The sequence below is a fragment of the Vigna umbellata genome, chromosome 1, assembly GCF_029865625.1.
Source record: "Vigna umbellata cultivar VRB3 chromosome 1, Vumbellata_1.0, whole genome shotgun sequence".
Lineage (NCBI taxonomy): Eukaryota > Viridiplantae > Streptophyta > Magnoliopsida > Fabales > Fabaceae > Vigna > Vigna umbellata.
The window spans coordinates 78055525-78075164 of record NC_142165.1 but is presented as its reverse complement, the minus strand read 5'-3'; the positions used below and the strand labels follow the sequence as shown (position 1 = coordinate 78075164).

Genomic DNA, 19640 nt, shown 5'->3' with positions numbered 1-19640 from the left:
ACTGTAAGTAACAACATTATAGAATAGTTATTTTTAAGAGAAAACGACAAAGTAATCATTATCAAAATTTGAGGCGGTGCAAATAGAAAAACAGTGAAGAAGGATAAATCTCATTTAATTAATGTTTTTCTTCCAGCATCCTACCTTACTAACTACATCCTATAATAATATACAAAGACTAAAATACCCTCCCTAATTGTACTACACCGACCGATATTGTCATTGCTGTCATTGTTACGCCATCGTTGTTGAAAAGGAAGAAGAAGAGCAAGATGGGGAAAAAACTCACTCCAAAACGCAGTTCACATATTTCGGAAAGCTTCTTTTGGAAAACTCTTTATGGAAATTTTGTTCGAGATACTATCATATATGTTATGAAAAACTTGATTTAGAAATTCTATTCTTGAAAGCTTATTCGAGAAGGGATTTATGTCTTTTGGAAAGCTTATTTAAAAAATTCTATTTTGAAAATCTTATTCTAAAAATTATGTTTTAGAAATTTTGTTATGAAAATTTTGTTCCAAAAGATTTGTAGAATAGGTCATTTTAAAATTTTGGAGGTGCATATAGAAATTACGAAGAAAAAAAGCCTTTAAAGGAGCCCCAAAAGGAAGCCCAATTAGTACATTGGTGTCCGAGGAAAGAAAGGGACCCACAAAAGCATAAACGTGAAACATCAAGAGATCCCAAATCACTGAAAATCAAGGAAACCGAGACTGAGCTGAAAACGAAAAAACAAGTTTAAAGAACCAATCAATCCCAAGTTGAGTAACAACTAATTCGTTTCTTTTCCTCTCTCTTTCCTTCCTCGAAAACAAAAACCAAACACACACACACAAAAGTTACATTTTAGCAACAAAATAATAAAAACAAAACAAAAATAAAATAAAAATAAAAATAAAATAGAAAATCCCAGACCAGAACCTCCGAAAAATGTTCATCAAAATTAACACACCGGGGAGACAGGAACAGTACACACATGCAAAACTCAGCAAAACATTTCGTGTTTAGATAGTTTTAGTTTTAGCAAAATCAAAACAAAAACCCATAAAATTTTAGGTAGAAATCTTATCTAATCAAACAAAAGGAAAATTCAAAAGATAAGAAATAAGTAATATTGAGAAATCTTAACAAAAGATAAAGAAAGGCATATTTTCTTATCTTTGGCGTGTTATTGTTCGTTAAAGTCCTGTTTGACAGGAACAACAAAACACACACTCATTTTGACACCGTTCGTTCATAAAAAAGAGAACAAAAATAAAAATAAAAAAGAAATCGGTTTATTATTCGAAGAAGAAAAAAAATTAAAAAGGGAATTATTATGAAAGGTGGAGGTGATGATGGTGGGATTATAGTAGGAGTAGCAGTCAAGAGCAACTGTTGTTGTTGTTGTTGGTTTATTATTTTTGATTTTCGATTATTAATATTCTTATCTTACTATTGTTTTTTATCTTGCTTCTTTTATTCTTCTTTCTTGTTCTATCTTTTCAATCCTCACATTGCACACAGCTGTTATATTTTCCCCTTTATTTATCCATGTTGTTGTTTTCGTCCCTTGTGCTCTTCCATTCATCGTCATTACGAAATTGGGATTTGATCGCAAGAGAGAGAAAGGCATAAAGGATTGGAGGAACAACAGAAGTTCGTTCTCCTGGGGAACCCTAATTTTTGTTCCTGCTTCTTGTACTTTAGGGGTTCTGCAATTTCTGGGGTTTTGTGAAGCGGGGATAGGAAAGTCTCGATCTTTGATCGCTTTTCGTCCATGGAGGGAGAGGCTTGTTCCGAGGGAGAGAATAATCGGAAAAGGGGTGGCACAGACGATGATAGCAATGAGAATAACAACAACAACGACAGCAATCACGGAATTAGTAGCAAAATTGTGAATTCTAATGAGGGGCAGAGCAAGCCCAAGCGCCAGATGAAAACCCCTTTTCAACTTGAAACCCTCGAGAAGGCTTATGCTGGTTCGCTCCTTGCCCTCCTATCGTTTCTTGAATTTTGCAATTTTCAATTTTCTTGTGTTTTTGTTTTGTTCTGTTTGTTGCAGTAATTTTTTAATTGGGGAGTTTGGTGTTTTTTTTTTTTTTTTTTTTTTTGCTGAGGCCTGGGAAATAATTTTGTGACTTTTTTTTGGTTGATTAGTGGATAATTATCCGTCGGAGACGATGAGGGGAGAACTTTCTGAGAAATTGGGTTTGTCGGATCGGCAGCTTCAGATGTGGTTCTGCCATAGGAGGTTGAAGGACAAGAAGGACTTGACGTCCAAGAAAGTGCCACGGAAGGTGGTGGCAGAACCTTTGCCGGAATCACCTACAGATGACCCCATGCTTGGCCCCCCGGAGCTTGGTAATGAGTATGGATCCGGGTCCGGTTCAGGGTCCAGCCCTTATGCCCGAGTGGAGCCCCTGAACATTGTTCCCCGGGGTGTGCCTGGTTATTACGAGTCCCCACGGGCTATGATGGAGAGTAGAGCAATTGCTTGTGTTGAGGCGCAGTTAGGGGAGCCGTTGAGGGAAGATGGACCAATTCTAGGAGTAGAGTTTGATCCATTGCCACCAGATGCCTTTGGAGCACCTTTAGGTATATAAACAATCATAGAAACTTGTGATTCTATCTTGACCTGCTGAATTAACTGAATGCTTCTGTTTCTTTATATTGTACATTGTGTTATTTAGGTCCTATTTTAACTTAGACTGCTTTATCTTCCTTGCATTTCTTCTCTACCTTGGCATCGTGAAAAATTGTCTTATATTTCGTTTTTACTTATCATATACAGCTATGTTCTCCGACTCTACGTCTTCTACTTTTATAATTTAAACAAATAACTAGAAAAATAGGTAAATGTTTGTTATAGGCGTATGACCTTTGTTTGGCTACTGACATTCTTGTATATTTCTCTTTTGGAGCAGCTACCGAACAGCAGAAGCTACCTAGTTTCGCCTATGACAGTAAAATATATGAAAGACATGATAGTAGAGCCAATAAGGTTGGTTTTCTTTCTGCTACAACAGTGAAATCTTGGTTAATAAAATGAAACTTTTCCTGTACTGCTTATTAGTCACAAATTGGAAATTGGAAAGACTTTGGTGGCAAGGTTGGAGGTTGCCTAAGCTTTTATTGCTTGAGTTGTTAATATCATGTCTAGATTTTGGTCTTTACTTCTTTTCTATCAGCAATTTTGAGTGTTTGCTTGGTTAAGTACATCTTTATGATGTTTAATTTAGTGCCTTTTGGCTTCCTTGGCACACAGATTATCATTTTAAATGCCCTTTTTGTGCAAATGATCTGTCTGTTTTTCTTGACAGTTTGAGGAATTGAAGAACATGCTGTTATATTTGTTTAAATTATTTGTCTTCATGTTGATGCTTATTTTTATTTTAAGTTAGTTGCTTTATTTGAGCTTTGATTAAGTTGAGCTCCATTCTAGGCTATGGCAAGGACATTTCGTGACTATCGATCTCTTCCAACCCAGGCTGGCACTAGGTCTGATACTTCTGGACCGTTCAGCAAATCTCATTTACATGATGCAATGGAAGGTCCTGCCAGAAATCTTCATTTGGCCCTTGGAAATGAAACTGTACCTAGAATTCGTCCTAGTCAAGGTCAATTCCGTGCTCGTCTTTTGTCGCAACAAGATAAGCAATTGATTCCATATCAGTCTCCTATGCGGGATGATAATGCCGCCCCAACTAGGGAATTGGACCCAACCATACTTAATGTTGGAACGAGCTCTCACTTTGCTGATCACCAAATTGTTGTGCCAGAAAATCTCCATGCTCAACCTAGTGGTCAAGTTTTGCATAACAACAATGCAATACGGATTGAGAAGAAACGAAAGGTATCTGTGAGCTCTTTGTTAATGTTGTAATTTTGCTAAGTGATCCCTTTCAATATTTGGTATATTCTTTCTAAAGTGGAGTTTTATAATTTTAATTCTATTGATGTAGAGTGATGATGTTCGTGACGTAGAAGCGCATGAGATGAAAATCCGGAAAGAGATTGAGAAGCAAGATAACCTTAGACGAAAGGTTTCATTGAAATGAACTCACTTTTTCCCGCTATCATAATTGTTATAAGGGTTGAAATGAATTGCATTCACGTTCTTTGAATTAATCTCTTTTTCCTCCCCTCATTTTTAGAATGAAGAAAGGATGAGAAAAGAAATAGAGAAACAAGATCGTGAAAGAAAGAAGGAAGAAGAGAGGTTAATGCGTGAGAGACAACGAGAAGAGGAGAAAGCAAGACGGGAGCAAAAACGCGAAATTGAGCGAAGGGAAAAGTTTTTGCTGAAAGAAAATATAAGAGTGAGTGTCCAAGCCTTATGATGATAGCTTTTATGTTTAGACATCTGAGAATGCTTGATTTATTTTCACATATTTTACCATAAAAGGCAGAAAAAATGAAGATAAGAGAAGAGCTTCGCAAAGAGAAAGAAGCAGAGAGAAGGAAAGCTGCCCTTGAGAAGGCTACTGCTCGTAGAATAGCTAAGGAATCTATGGAACTTATTGAGGATGAACAGCTGGAAATGATGGAGTTGGCTGCCTCAAGCAAGGGGTTTTCCTCTATTATTCACCTTGATTTTGATACTCTGCAACATATTGAGTCATTTAGGGGTGAGAAATTTATTTTTATTTTGCCATCTGTAATTTATATATTCGGTCTTTTTGGGGGCTAAGTATTGATTCAAAGACTAAAGGGAAGGCATTTCTACGTTTAGTACTGAAAAATCATTCTTATATTATAGATTCATTGTGTGTTTTCCCACCAAAGAGTGTCAAGCTAAGAAAACCATTTGCAATCAAACCGTGGATCAACTCAGAGAAGAATGTTGGCAATCTTCTCATGGTATGTTCTTATAATCACTTTCGCCTCTTTTTCACACTCATAGTATACAAAATCCTTAATTTACCATTATTCTGCTCTGGTCCTGACAGTGATCTATAATTACAGTTCTTTTATTAATTCAAATAATAGATTAATGTTGTTATATCTGCTTGTATAAGACAGTTAAAAGACTTCAGGTTTTTTGTGTTAATGTTGCATGTATGTTAGACTAATATCAGGTAAACCTGTATATTTCCTTTGGTCTTTATCTAGTTTTGACGTTTGCATTAAGAAATTGTGCTTCGGCAATTTATCTTTCTGCAATCTATAGTTCTGGTAGTTATTTTCTTGTAATCTTTAGTGTATGGTGTTGTTTGCTGAGTCAGAGCTATGGGGATGTACCAATTTTCTCTCTTACTTAATACTTCTAAATTGAAGGTTTGAAAGTTGTACTGTTCTATTTCAGGTTTGGAGATTTTTGATTACTTTTGCTGATGTTCTGGAGTTATGGTCTTTTACTCTAGATGAGTTTGTTCAAGCATTTCATGACTATGTGAGTCAGTCTGGACTTTGCTAGTGATTTCATGCTATTAGTTTAACTAGTTTTGTTCACCCTTTTCTCATTCTGGGTTTTCAAATGATTTTTTCTCAGGATTCAAGACTATTGGGTGAGATACATGTTGCTCTTCTTAAGGTGGTAATAAAAGACATTGAAGATGTTGCAAGGACACCTTCTACCGGATTAGGATCGAATCAAAACGGTGCTGCTAACGCCGGAGGTGGTCATCCAGAGATTGTGGAAGGCGTAAGTTCTAGGATTTTTAGCATTTTTTCTCAATTTTGTTATGATAAGTGGTTTTATTTAGCAGACTCCATTCATGTAATATTGCCTTTGTCATGTCAGGCATATGCATGGGGCTTTGACATACGGAATTGGCATAAGCACTTGAATCTATTGACATGGCCAGAAATTTTCCGACAGCTAGCTTTATCTGCCGGATATGGACCACAGTTAAAGAAAAGAAGTGCTACCTGTTCATATGCAAATAATAAAGACGAGGTTCAGTTTTCTTAGTTTTACTTTATCATTTTTAGATTCAGCTTTTGAAGATTCTTTCATTATGTGAATACCTCCGCATTGATTAAAGGCAGTATATACAATTAAGATAAATTTTTAGTTGGCTGATTTCGTGTTTAGCCATTTTTGTTTATCCTGAACTGCTGGGAAACTTTTGTTATCATGAAATTTTTTGCTCACAATTTTGGTTTGCTTGCGTTTTAGTAATCAATTAAAGGCTTTCCTTTTGGGGATTTAATGTTATTATCCAATAAATGATTGAAATCTATATCTAAAATCCAGGGAAGAAGTTGTGAAGATATCATTTCTAAACTTCGTAATGGTTCAGCGGCTGAAAATGCAGTTGCAAAAATGCATGAGAGAGGTCTGTTAGCCCCTCGAAGATCTAGACATCGATTAACTCCTGGTACAGTTAAATTTGCAGCATTTCATGTTCTATCCCTTGAGGGTGACAAGGGATTGACAGTACTGGAGCTTGCAGAAAAAATTCAGGTCTGTGCATACTTTGCATATCCATATTAAGGTATCTTTTGTATTGTCTAGTTTGTTCTTGACTTCTTATGTCACTTTACCTGTCAGAAATCTGGTCTTCGAGATCTGACAACCAGCAAGACACCTGAGGCATCAATTTCTGTTGCTTTAACAAGAGATACCAAGCTTTTTGAAAGAATAGCTCCGTCAACATATTGTGTACGTCAGGCATTTAGAAAGAACCCTGCTGATGCCGAGTCCATTCTTTCAGAAGCAAGAAAGAAAATTCAGATATTTGAAAATGGGTTTCTAGCTGAGGAGGATACTGATGATGTTGAAAGAGAAGAGTCAGAGAGTGATGAAATTGACGAGGACCCTGAAGTTGATGATTTGGTAAATTCGTCAAGTGCAAACAAAACATCTGAACCGTGTGATGATTTCTCATCAAATGGAAAACAAAATTTGGGCCATGATGTTGGACTTCAGGGTGAGTTTGATAAGGATCTGCCTCATGTTCCTGAGAGTTCTTCCAAGAAGGTTGATACTCCAATTGCTGTAACCGGGAGGAAACCTGGTGCTTGTGAAGTTTTGAACGTTGGAAATCTTGGTGAAGATAATATGGAAATTGATGAAAGCAAGCTTGGAGAATCATGGGTTCAAGGGCTTGCAGAAGGAGAATATTCTGACCTCAGTGTAGAGGAGCGTCTAAGTGCCCTTGTTGTGTTGGTTGGTGTGGCAAATGAAGGAAATTCAATCCGTGTTGTTCTTGAGGTAAACTTTATTCCATATAACGTATTTTTTTGTCCGTACCTTTTTTTTGTGTTGTTTATCAAATTGACATGAGTAGTTGTTCAGGATCGTTTGGAAGCAGCAAATGCTCTGAAGAAACAAATGTGGGCAGAAGCACAACTGGATAAATTTCGATTAAAAGATGATATTTTCAGTAAATCTGATTTTCCATCTCTCAATGGGAATAAAGTTGAAATACAATATTCTTGTCCTGCCGCAGAGGGAAACCAAAGCCCTTCATTGCTTGGTATTAATATTGGCAACAATAGTAATATTGTGCCCTCTCCCAGCACTGCAGAAAATCAAAAAGCCACTCCAGGTGTACAGAGCCTGTCTGTTGAAAAACACTCTTCAGTTCAAGATCTTTGCACTGGCCCAGATAACCCTCAGATTCAGACATTTGCACAGTATTCAAAAAGGTCACGGTCTCAGTTGAAATCTTATATTTTCCACATAGCAGAGGAGATGTGTGCCTACAGATCCTTACCCCTTGGGCAAGATAGAAGACGTAACCGTTATTGGCAATTCGTTGCATCTGCTTCTTCCAATGATCCTGGCTCTGGCCGGATCTTTGTCGAATTTCTTGATGGCAATTGGAGGCTTATTGATACTGAAGAGGTAAAATGCGTGTTGCCTAGTTACATTTTCCTTTCTTCTTTTCTTTATATGGAAATCCCTCTTTCTGATCAACTCATTACTGACTTCAATAGACATCATACCCATAAAATTGTCTGATCATTGAACCAGTGAAAGCATTGGTTTATGGTTAATGATTAACCCATGGTTGAACTTGTGTCAGTGTCAGTCTGTATACAAACTGGAGGCATATTGTATATATCAACGTAAAGTAAATATTACCAAAAGGTATTCTGTTGGATTAGTTGGTAAAATGGTTTGCTCATAAACCTTGGGAACTTACATCCAGAAGTTTGAGTCTAGCATGACCAAATTCGAGCATTTTTCTAACAACAATTAAACAAAGAACCATTTATAAGCAAACAGACCAGTTTGTGTGGGTCATTGGCTTATTTGTGGAGCTGGCTTTTGTATTTGTGGATTTGTTGTGGCCTGGCTGAACTACCCAATGGTCTGGTCTATGATTGAACCAGTCAGACCAGTTGGTTCGTCCAGTTCCTAAAAGACTGCATTAAATTCATTTCCTCATGTTTCAGTTGTGTTATCCATCAATATCTGTCCTTTTGGCAAATGCCATTGAGAAGGATAACCTTAAAATGTGTTAGACTATTTTGAAAGTAATTTATAATATCTTTTATTATTATCACAATATGTTAGAATTTTGAGTATCTTAAATGATCTCTTAGGAGTGGTCTTCAGATTTCATCAATTTTCCCTATTTGTTTCCTTATTTAAGATCACGAGTCTATCTCCCTTCAACTTGGTTACCACCAAACACTTTCCTTTTCCTCGTACACTACTTCCATTAAAAAAGAGCCACCTATTATATTATCCATGCACCAAGCCCAATAGTGCTTGACATGATGGGATGTATTGGAAAAAGACTAAGTCTCACATGGACTAAAAATAGAACTTGAAAAGAGTATATAAGTGAGAGAGAGCCCTTACCTCACATTGTTATGTTAAATTAGTCTCAAAAACCTTTATCTAAGATCAGCCAATCCTTTTCTCAATTCTAATTTCTTTCAGAACTTCATGCTCCAAATTTTTAATCCTAGGTATGAAGGTTGTGTTCATTACATACCCCTTATAAATGGCTTAGCAATCCTCTTGCTAAAATAAATCAACACAGTTCCGGTCTTTTATTCCAGTATTTATTTGGTGTGCTTCTTTCAAAAGTATCATTCTTTTATGTTTTTAAGTTACAACTAGCCAAAGATAGAAATGCTGTCAAGTAATATGTAGCATTCGTTTTTTTTTTGTGATTTTAAATTTAGATTTTTATAATTTATTAAACTAATCCTACAGGCCTTTGATGCGCTTCTGAATTCCCTTGATTCGCGTGGGGTCAGGGAATCTCATTTGCGACTAATGTTGCAAAAGGTTGAGGGTTCCTTTAAGGAAAATGTTCATAATAATACACAATGTTCTAAAGCTGGAAGCAGAGGCGAAACATGTGTTAAAAATGAAGCTGACGAAACAGATTCCAGTCCTGATCGTCATACTGGATCTGACAGCCCCAGTAGTACCCTTTGTGGCCTGAACTCTGACAGTTTGGAAACTTCCTCATCCTTCAAAATTGAGCTTGGGAAAAGTGAGAGCGACAAGAAATCTGCCTTGAGAAGGTATCAAGATTTTCAAAAGTGGACATGGAAAGAATGCTATAATTCATCAATATTATGTGCCATGAAATACGGGAAGAAAAGATGCAAACCTCAGGTTGTCGTCTGTGATATCTGTCTCAATCCTTATTTCTATGAAGACTCCCATTGCAGTTGTTGCCACAGAACTTTTCCCTCAAATAATGGATTTAATTTTTCTAAACACGCATTTCAATGTGGAGACAAATTATCAAAAGAGATTTGTATTTTGGATTCGTCTCTTCCCTTACGGACAAGATTGCTTAAGGCCCTGCTAGCTTATATTGAGGTGAGTTGATGGTATTGGTGATTTACATTCTGATTTTAGAATGGTACTTTTTGATAGATATATTATAATTATATTCACATTCTAATTTACAGGTTTCCATTCCACCCGAAGCATTTCAATCAACTTGGATCGAAGATATTAGGAGGCATTGGAGTGTGAAGTTGAGCAAAACATCTTCTGTAGAGGAACTGCTACAGGTTTGCCGTTTTTATTAAAATTGTCATCCATATCTTATCAAACATTTATAATTAAGAACCAATATGTAACAATCCAGTTTTCAGATATTGGCCCTACTCGAGAGAGCATTGAAGCGGGACTTTCTATCATCAACCTTCTCTACAACAGGGGAACAGTTGGGGTTGAACACTATGTCAGAGAGTGCTGCACAAACCTCTGCCGATCCTGAATCAGTTGCTGTACTTCCATGGGTTCCACTGACCACTTCAGCCGTGTCTCTCAGACTTTTTGAGTTTGATGACTCAATTGTCTACGTACTGCATGAAAAACCTGAACCTCGTGAGGAGAAAGAAGATAGGCAGTACATAGTGAGTCTATCTTATTTTGCCTGTTATCTTTGCACTCAAACTTTTAATTTCGTAGGCATTACCATGAAATGTTTGCTATGGGTTATGCTCCCATTTTATTTTATCTGAAAAAAAATGAAGAGGAACTATTTTGTCCAGGACATTCATCAAACAGATTGGTTGCCATGTTTGCTTGCTATACAAGTCCCTTTTGGTTATATTTTGTGGACATGGTGTGGCTGTTTTGCTGGAATTCTTGTGTTAATCTGGTGTTTAACAACCATCTAACTTTTCTCTTGCAGAAGCTTCCTTCAAGACACAGTGCTTCCAAATCTATTAAAGTGTCTGAAACAGCCGACATGGGACGTGATGAATTCATGAAGGTTAAATCTAATACTGTGAAAATTGTGCAAAGCAACAATAAACGAGGACGAGGTAGTGCTCTCAAAGGACGGAGTAAAAGTATATCTAAAACCAAACAAAATAATGGCCGTCGGCACAGTGCAAAGGTTGCTGGGAATCTAAATCAAAGGGTAAAACAACAGGGAGGGGGATCACAAGGACAAGCTGGTGGACGTGGTCGTCGAACAGTCCGGAAAAGAAGAATGGAGAAAAAGGCTGTTGAAGATCTGTTGCTAGGCCATAGGGGTGCCTCTCGTAACAACAACATTGCTAGAGAATCATTAAGAAACTTGGATGAGGATTGGGATGATCAAAAAGGAAGTCCCATGACTCCTATCCATATGGGAACTGCTAACATTAGTAACAGCACTGAAGAGGCTGAATCTGATGACAATGTCCAAGCAATGGAGTCTGATGACAATGTCCAAGCAGTGGAGTCTGATGACAATGTCCAAGCAGTGGAATCTGATGACAATGGTCAAGCAATGGAATCTGATGACAATGGACAAGCAGTAGAATCTGATGACAATGGCCAAGCTGTGGAATATGATCAAGGAAACTGGGAAATAGGTTTTAATGGTAATCCCAGCCGATGGCAGGGGGATCTGGTTGGAACAAGTGATGAAGATGTTGAAGCTTCTGAAGATGACAATCACAATGACAATGGCATTGAAGAGAATGAAGAGGAGGATTCAGAGGGAGATGTTATGAGCGAGGGTTCAGATGGTACTGCAAACAGAATTGTAAATGAAGAAGAAAGCTCAGATTCAGATGTCTCTGAAGATTCATCTGATTAGAATATTGTTTTCAAAGGCTGCGTTACATTTTTTTTATATTGCAGCTTTAGGAGGTAACCGAGTTCCAAGTCTTGGCATGGCTTCTCGAGAGTTCTATGGTTGAGTAGGCTATAATAGTGTACAATAGATATAAACCCGCCCATTGCGTGGATTCTTAAAAGATTTTTATAGAAAGATTATAATATTATTATACAATCAATAATAGTGCTACAAAAATCAGAACATTGTCTCTTGCTCCCAACCAGTAGTCAGCAAAATGTTAATTCTATATTTGGATTTCATATTGGTGGGAAAATGAACAAAAAAGAGAAAAATTCTTTGCAACATAACTTGTAAGGGCTCAAGCTGAAGATCATGAACACTATCTTTCCTTTAATGATCCAAACTACAAAGTAACAAGTTTCATACAAACGAATTTCTCTTCAGCTCCTCCTGTTCCTTTTTTATTTTGGCTGCATGTTTAGCTCTTAATTCAGTATTTAAAGTTGGAAATTGAAAAATATATTAGATTATTAGATATATTATATAGATATTTTATCTTTACTTTTATTTTTAATTATTTTGTTATTTTGTTATTTGTATTTTGGGTTATTTTATTATAAATACATTATTATGTGTATTTGTTATACAAGGAAGAATAATCTATATAGTATTTATTACATTTAATATCTTATCAAAGCTATAATTTAGAGTCTATTTTATAAAATTTGTTGTTTGTTAAATATATTGTTTCATCGATAATTATTATCGAATCATTCATTAGTATGTAGTTTCACGTATGATATTTATATATTTTATGGTAAGAGATGTGTGTTAAAAGTTTATATTAATTAGAGATAAAACTAATATAGGATATATAAGTGGGTGTAAATCTAACTTTACAAACCGGTTTTGTATGTTGAGTTAGGTTTAAAGTTCATTTTTTAACATGATATCTAGAGCCTAAAACCATCGTCGTCGTTGGAGTTGTTGCCCTTGTCTGTTGCCGTCGAAGTTCCAGTTTCAACCGATGACCATATAGTTTTGGTTGTCTCAGTCAGGCGACTACCATGTCGTCAACCACACCTTCATCGAGCTCTCACGCATCTTCATGCGTCTCTCAAAGTTTCAAATCTACGTGTTTTTTTTGTCGCACTTGACGATGTCTTAGATAGCTATTTAGAGTGTTGAGATCGTATCTTTCTTCTCTTTCAAGGTCTATGATTAATGCCTTAATAGAAGAACCTTGGATTTTTATGGTTTCTCTCTCCTGTTCATCTATGGTTTCTTTCACTGTTATCTCTTCTGATCTCTCTTTTACCATTAATGTGTCTGACCCATTCATACATACTAATTATGTTAATGTGCACTTATTTATTCATAAGTTAGATGATACTAATTATGCGGTTTGGGCATCAACTTTTAAACTTTGCCTTAAGAGTTAGGAGTATGTTGATTATATTACTTAGAAAGTGTTTGATATTGCTTCCACTGAGGTTTTCCCAATAAAAGAAATTTGATCCTCAATTATGCATCGTTATCAAGGGTACTCTTCACTCTTCTTTAAAACAAATTTTTCTTTCCCATGACACAAGTCTAAAGTATGGGAACATGCCAAATTATTATACACCAATGATACTCAATGTTTTTATAGTGCTTGCTATAATCTTTTCAATGTTGTTGCTCCACGGGATCAAGACTCTATGGCTGACTATATGGGTAAGATTCATGCTCTTTTTCATGAATTTAATGAGTTATTGCCTCTTACATCTATTCATGCCCAATAAATCAAGCAACGGTCAAAGTTCTTTATTATATTGGCATTACATAAATTTACTATTAAATATGTATCAGATTTTGGGTTTAGTTTTTGTACCCAATTTGGCTTTTTCTTATTACACTCTTTTGCATTTTCCAAGTAAACCATTAATTATACACATGTTTTTGCTAATGATTCTTAAGCATTAGCATCTTAATATAATGATCATAAATGCTCTCACAATCCTGGAAAGCATGTAATAAGTGTGACCATTATGGTAAGTTGGGCCATAAAATTGATAGGTGTTATGCATTACATAGATGTCATCCTTTATCTATTTTTGTTGTGTAGATTGATCCTTTCTCATAATCACCTTTTATGGATCCTCCTTCATCTCATATCACTAAATAATCTATTATTATCAGCAACTTTCTTAAATGGTATGAGGATCAACAACTTTCTAGATACATCTTTTATTGGTCTGACTCAATCTTCTTCTCTTTGTCCTTGGGTTCTTGACTTAGGAGCCATAGATCACATTATTGGTAATAAACATTTGTTTTCCTCTTTATTCTCTTTGGATAATTTACCTTCAACTATAATAGCGGATATATCAAGGCTTTTAGCTCATGGTATTGAGATGTTAACCTTTTTTTATATAATGTTTTTTATGTCCCTAGGTCTCCTTTTAACTTACTATTTATTAGTTGTCTAACTAGTTCTCTTGATTGTATTATTTATTTTATTAAACATTACATGACCAGAGTTCGAGATAAGTGATTGACACTGTATGTAAGTCTCATGGTTTTTACTATCTCCACCCTTCTACACATGTTGAAGTCTTGTCAAATTGCAACAATGTGTTCTCAACTTATATCCAAATTATCCAGTTTGGTGTGTGAGTTGTGTTCATTAGGCAAGCATAATCGTAATTTCTTTCCTTGCAGTGTATCCCAATGTATTTCATCTTCTTTTGTCTTAGTTCACTATGAAATTTTGGGACCCAGTCGTGTTAATAAGTCTAATTTAGGTTTTCAATATTTTATTACTTTTATTAATGATTATTCCATATGTACTTGGTTGCTTTTAATAAAAAAATGTTTTGAATTATTTTGTATATTCTAATATTTTTTTAATGAAATTAAAATTAGTTTGATGTTTCTATTCAAACTTTGCAAAATGATAATGGCTGCACATATCTTTCCCATTCTTTTAAATATTTTATGGCTTCTCATGACATTCTCCATTAAAATTCATATGTTTATAAACCTTAGCAAAATGGGATGGTTAAGCGCAAAAATAAAAATTTAATTGAAACAACTCGCACTCTTTTAATTTATGGTGAAATTCCTCAATATTTTTGGGGTGATGCTATTCTTATTACATGTTATCTCATTAATCACATGCTTTCTTCAGTTTTAGATCATAAAATTGTCATTCTATTTTATTTTCTCACGAACCTCTCTGTCCTTAATACTTTTGGAGTGATGTTATTCTTACTATATGTTTTGTTCATAATTTTGGTCTTGATCTTGATAAGTTATCTCATCGGTCTCAAAAATGTTTTTTTTAACATTTACTAGATCTAAAAAATGATACAAGTGTTTTTTCTTCTTTTCTTAATTGTTATTTTGTTTGTACAAATGTCACCTTCAATAAGTCTTTTTTTACCTTAAATGTCATTCTTGTTTTGATATGTCTCCATTTAATACAATCAATATTTATGTTATTTGTGGTCCTCCACTATTACCACCACCATCAGATTCTTCTCCACCACCACTTCAAGTTTACAATCATAGACATTATTCTCAACAACCACTAAATGACTCAATTCGTGCCAACTACTTTTCTCTTTCGGCTCCGACAATTGTATGTTGTCTTCGCAAATCCTTACATGGACTAAAACAATCTCCTAGGACCTGGTTTGAAAAATTTAGCAACGTTATTCAATAATTTGGATGGCTTAGTGTAAGGCAAATAATCCAGTCTTTTATTGTCACTCGAGAGATGGATGTGTCTACGTGATAATATATGTTGATGATATCATTTTTACACATGACATCTCCTAGATAAAACAACATTTTTTCCACCTTTTTTAGGGCAAAGATCTTGGCAAACTTTGATATTTCTTGGATATTTAGGTGGTACAATCCAACAAGGATATTATTGCATCTTAAAAGAAGTATGCATTAGACATTTTAAAGGAAAATAGGTTGATGAATTCAAAATTTGTTGACACACCCATAAATTCTAATACTAAACTTCTACCAAATCAGGGGGAGTCTATGTCAAATCTCGAGTAGTATAGAAGATTAATTGGAAAATTAATTATCTTATAATTACTCGTCTTGACATTTCCTTTTTAGTTAGTGTGTTAAGTCAATTTCTTAATTCCTCATGTGATGATCACTATAATGCAATCATTCCTATATTAAAGTACATTAAAGGGTCTTTTGAAAAATGGTTGTTATATGGTTCCAATAGTCATACATGTGTTGTGTGTTATTCAGATGCTGATTGGATATGATCTACTTTTGATAAAAGGTCTACATCCAAATATTGTGTCTTCATTGGTGGTAACTTGATTTCTTGGAAAAGCAAGAAACAAAGTGTTGTGGCAAGATTTAGTGCAGAAGTCGAATATAGAGCTATGACCTTGTGAGCTTGTTTTACTTAAACAATTGCTTAAAAAGTTACACTTTTAATGTCACTCAAATGACACTTATACGTGACATTCAGACTGCTCTTCATATTAGTTTCAAACATGTCTTTCATAAGAGGATAAAACACATTAATATTGGTTGTCATTTAAATGAGAGAAGATTATATTGTAAATATCAAGACCAAGTTTGTTAACTCAAACGATTAGTTAACAAGTATTTTCTCTAAGTCATTACAGAAATCGAAAATTGATTATATTTGTAATAAGTTTGGCACATACGATTTATATGCACCATGAATATGAGTGTTAGATATATTAAATTATTACCTATTTTAGATACATATATTATCTTGATCTTTTATATTTAGTTACGTTATAATTTTTTATTTGTATTTTAGACTTATTTTATATTTTATTTATTATAAATAAAATATATTTTGTACGAATTAATCCTATATAATTTTTATTATATTCAATAAAATTAACATTTTATCAATTATTTTTCTTACTAGGAAAAATACGATTTCCAATCACATGTTATTCGATTACACATTGAAAAAGAAAATGGGAAGAATGTCAAAGCGAGAAGTATAAGAATAAACTTGAATTTTTCGGTATAGATCATAGATTACAAACAATTTTACTAAAAATCCAGAAGGGGTTGGTTTTTCCAACACCCTTTTGATGTCTTTCGACATCTTTTGTAATTTGAGTAAAAAGTAAATTTCACACTTATGCACACCCTCATTTTAATATATTTTTTTAATATTTTAGAATACTTACTTCGCGATGAACGCATATAAGAATATGAATATCTAGAATAGAATTTATATACATTTAATTTTAGAATGGCTATTTTAAAATATAAAAATACATTTTGAAATGTTATTTCTAAATTTAAAAAAATACATTTCAAAACTATTATTTCTAAATATAAATAATATGCACTAAATTCCGAGATGCTAAAAATATATTACATCTTTCTCATATATTAGGAAAAAAATACATAGTGAAACACAAAATTCATATTTTAATTAATGCAGGAAGGCAATTACGAAATGAAAAATGAGTAGTTTCCTGTATATCATTCATGTTTAGTTATTCGATCACTATATGACACTGAAAGCATTAAGGGTGATCATCACGCGCGTAGAATACTTGAGTTGGATGGGTTTTTGGATACAACATTATTCTATAAACAGCGAACACAAAAAGAGAGCACCTTTTGCTCTTTATATAGTTGGATGGGTTTTTGGATAATTTGTTTCCTATAAACTTTGAGTGAGAAAAAGAAAATAAAAATATGACTTTTCTTGGAATTAGGTTATACACAAATTGAAACTAATTTTAAGCATACGCTAATATAAAAAATTAGAAATTGATTTAAGTATAAACTAATTTTAGTTTTCAAAGAAACTAATTTCATTTAATTTTTTTTACTTTTTACTCCATAACTTTTGAAGGAAAAGTTAAAAAGGTTTGTCTAAACATTCCCTCACCTCATTTATGTGACTTATTTGTAAGTCAGAGTCTGCCAAGTTACTTTGCATGTAATCTTATTTTAGTTGATTCTCATAAGCAACATATGTTGAAGTTTCATATGTACTTCGCCTACGATTCAACTTTATTTATTGTGTCTTTTTTTCTCTAACAATAGATGATATTACATGACATAAGAAGTTTCTCTTCAATGGCAATGACTATAGTTAATGGAAGGACATGATCAAGGTGTTCGTTAACACCTTCTAATACTATATAATACAAACAAACAATACAATCTTCAATTAAAGTACATTATTTACTCTGTTTTGTCAAAATTTGAATGCAAGCATTTTAGATACAAAATTATGAAGAAAATATGAGACACCATTTGCATTCTTTATAAAATATATGGTGAGGAAAACAATTAAAAACTGCAACAGTATAAAGATAACACAAGATGTTTATTAAAACAGATGATGATGAAACACTAGATGAAATTTTGAATGGATTCCAAATTATCTTCGATAAATTTCAAAATAACTTTACTATAACTAAATAATTTTACTTTCAATTTTTATTTAAAAAAATAATTTTAAGTTTCATAGTTTTTTTATTCAACTTTTAGTGAATATGTTTTTTAAACAAAAGAGAGAAATGAATGCCGTCTTATGAAAACATAAGAAAGGTTAATGCTAATTTCAAATTTACAGAGGATTGTGAATATCATTTCATTTAAAACAGGGAAGGTGCATGTGTACAAGAGGGGTGTGAGTATCATTTAACATGACCTGTGGAAAAGTATGTAAATTTTTTCCTTAATTAATTTTATATGGTAAGTTAATTAACATTAAAACGATATATATATATATATATATATAACGTTGTATATATAATTTTATTTAAAAGTAAAATATCAAAATATTAGTAAAATAAACGTAATAAAAATGTATAAATATTTTTATATTTTACACATGATTACCACAAATGTTGTAAATATAATATTTATGGAGACCCATTATTATTATTATTATTATAAAAACCCTTAACAAAATCCTGATCATTAAATTATAAAATGAATATATCTATGGATAAGAATGAAGTCGCCATTGTTGGTAGATGGAAATGGTGTTTCTTTTAGGTAACCATTTAAGTTGAGTTTGATTACTTACTTGAGAACGACAAACAATGTGAATTCATTGGAACAAAAGTTTTCGGGTGAGTGTTCCAACAAAAGGTTTGACAAAAGAATTAAAACATCTTTAAATGACAACTTTCATATGTTAAAAAATTATAAGAAAATAATATTTTAACAGACTTTTTAATCATATTTGGATATAGTATATCTATATTTTCTCACTGATTCATTATTATTTGTTATTATATTACATATTTTAATCTAATAAAAAAATAGTGTATGTTGTATCAAAATATTATAAAAAAAATTATGTTAAAATATTATAAAAAAAACTATTTAAAAATATAAAAATAAAATATGTTGAAGTGCTCTTCCTTTGACTTGACTTTGTTTTCCACCAGTCTTGATATTTCTTTTACTTTTATATAATTTATTCCTTTGGAAAGATAGCAGAAAGTAATGGAAGTTCCGTCAATTACGCATTCAACTTCTCTTCATCCAAGAAGAATAAAGGGTAAAAGGAAAAAACAAAATTCTCTCAACTACTGAATTCCCCGTATCAAACTAATACATTTCCACTACAAAAACAATAATTTTGTCTTTTGTTGCCTCATTTTCTGCTGATTGTGCAATGTTTTCATGTTTCATTTCCTATGTTTTTTCAACTGAAAATCAAGAGGTTGAATCAGTGGTCACACCAGTAATATCATCCACTTCTTTATCTTCTACTCTTACATCATATGTGGAAATTTTATAACTATGTATATATGTTCAATAAAAAAAATATAGTCATTTAAAAATGTCTTGTTACGCTTAAATTTTATTGAAGAAATTAAAATAAAATTCTTCATTTATTAAATAATTAAGAGAAAAAACATTGATTTGATTTAACAGGTAAAAGTGTTTCTATGTAGTGGGTCTTTTTAGTGATGTTATATAAGTAGTCTCTGTGTTTTATTGACAATAACATTGGAATGTCTCTTGTATTTATACCTTCCTTACCCATAACAATAACAAGGGTTTTGCTTTCCCTTAGGTAAAGTTTTAGAATAAGGAATTGGTTACTCAGAAAGTTGTAACTTTGTTGAGTCCACTTAAATAATTATATGATTAGAGTATTCATTCGTGGTCATTCTTATATTAGTTATAGTACGCATTAAGAGAATAATCACT

The 19640-nt window shown here is 33.3% G+C and overlaps 1 protein-coding gene across 1 annotated transcript; it reads left to right on the top strand.

The window, feature by feature from the left end:
- The first annotated feature begins 782 nt into the window (after window positions 1–782).
- LOC124822343 (homeobox-DDT domain protein RLT1-like) lies at window positions 783–11672 on the top strand. Its single transcript, XM_047294337.2, has 18 exons — window positions 783–1964; window positions 2143–2580; window positions 2910–2986; window positions 3428–3838; window positions 3948–4028; window positions 4140–4304; window positions 4391–4613; window positions 4745–4845; window positions 5291–5377; window positions 5477–5629; window positions 5729–5884; window positions 6185–6394; window positions 6482–7144; window positions 7229–7780; window positions 9107–9727; window positions 9820–9924; window positions 10009–10272; window positions 10554–11672. Exons 1-18 carry the CDS (start codon window positions 1763–1765, stop codon window positions 11448–11450), a joined length of 5406 nt encoding a protein of 1801 aa, XP_047150293.2. The 5' UTR covers window positions 783–1762; the 3' UTR covers window positions 11451–11672.
- Window positions 11673–19640: the final 7968 nt, after the last annotated feature.

What these genes read in the sequence shown, in the direction of transcription:
- LOC124822343 (XM_047294337.2), top strand. Translation starts at nt 1,763, where the DNA reads ATGGAGGGAGAGGCTTGTTCCGAGGGAGAGAATAATCGGAAAAGGGGT. An exon ending in CCTCGAGAAGGCTTATGCTG is followed by an intron (nt 1,965 to 2,142) that starts GTTCGCTCCTTG and finishes TTGGTTGATTAG; the next exon opens with TGGATAATTATCCGTCGGAG. An exon ending in TGCCTTTGGAGCACCTTTAG is followed by an intron (nt 2,581 to 2,909) that starts GTATATAAACAA and finishes CTTTTGGAGCAG; the next exon opens with CTACCGAACAGCAGAAGCTA.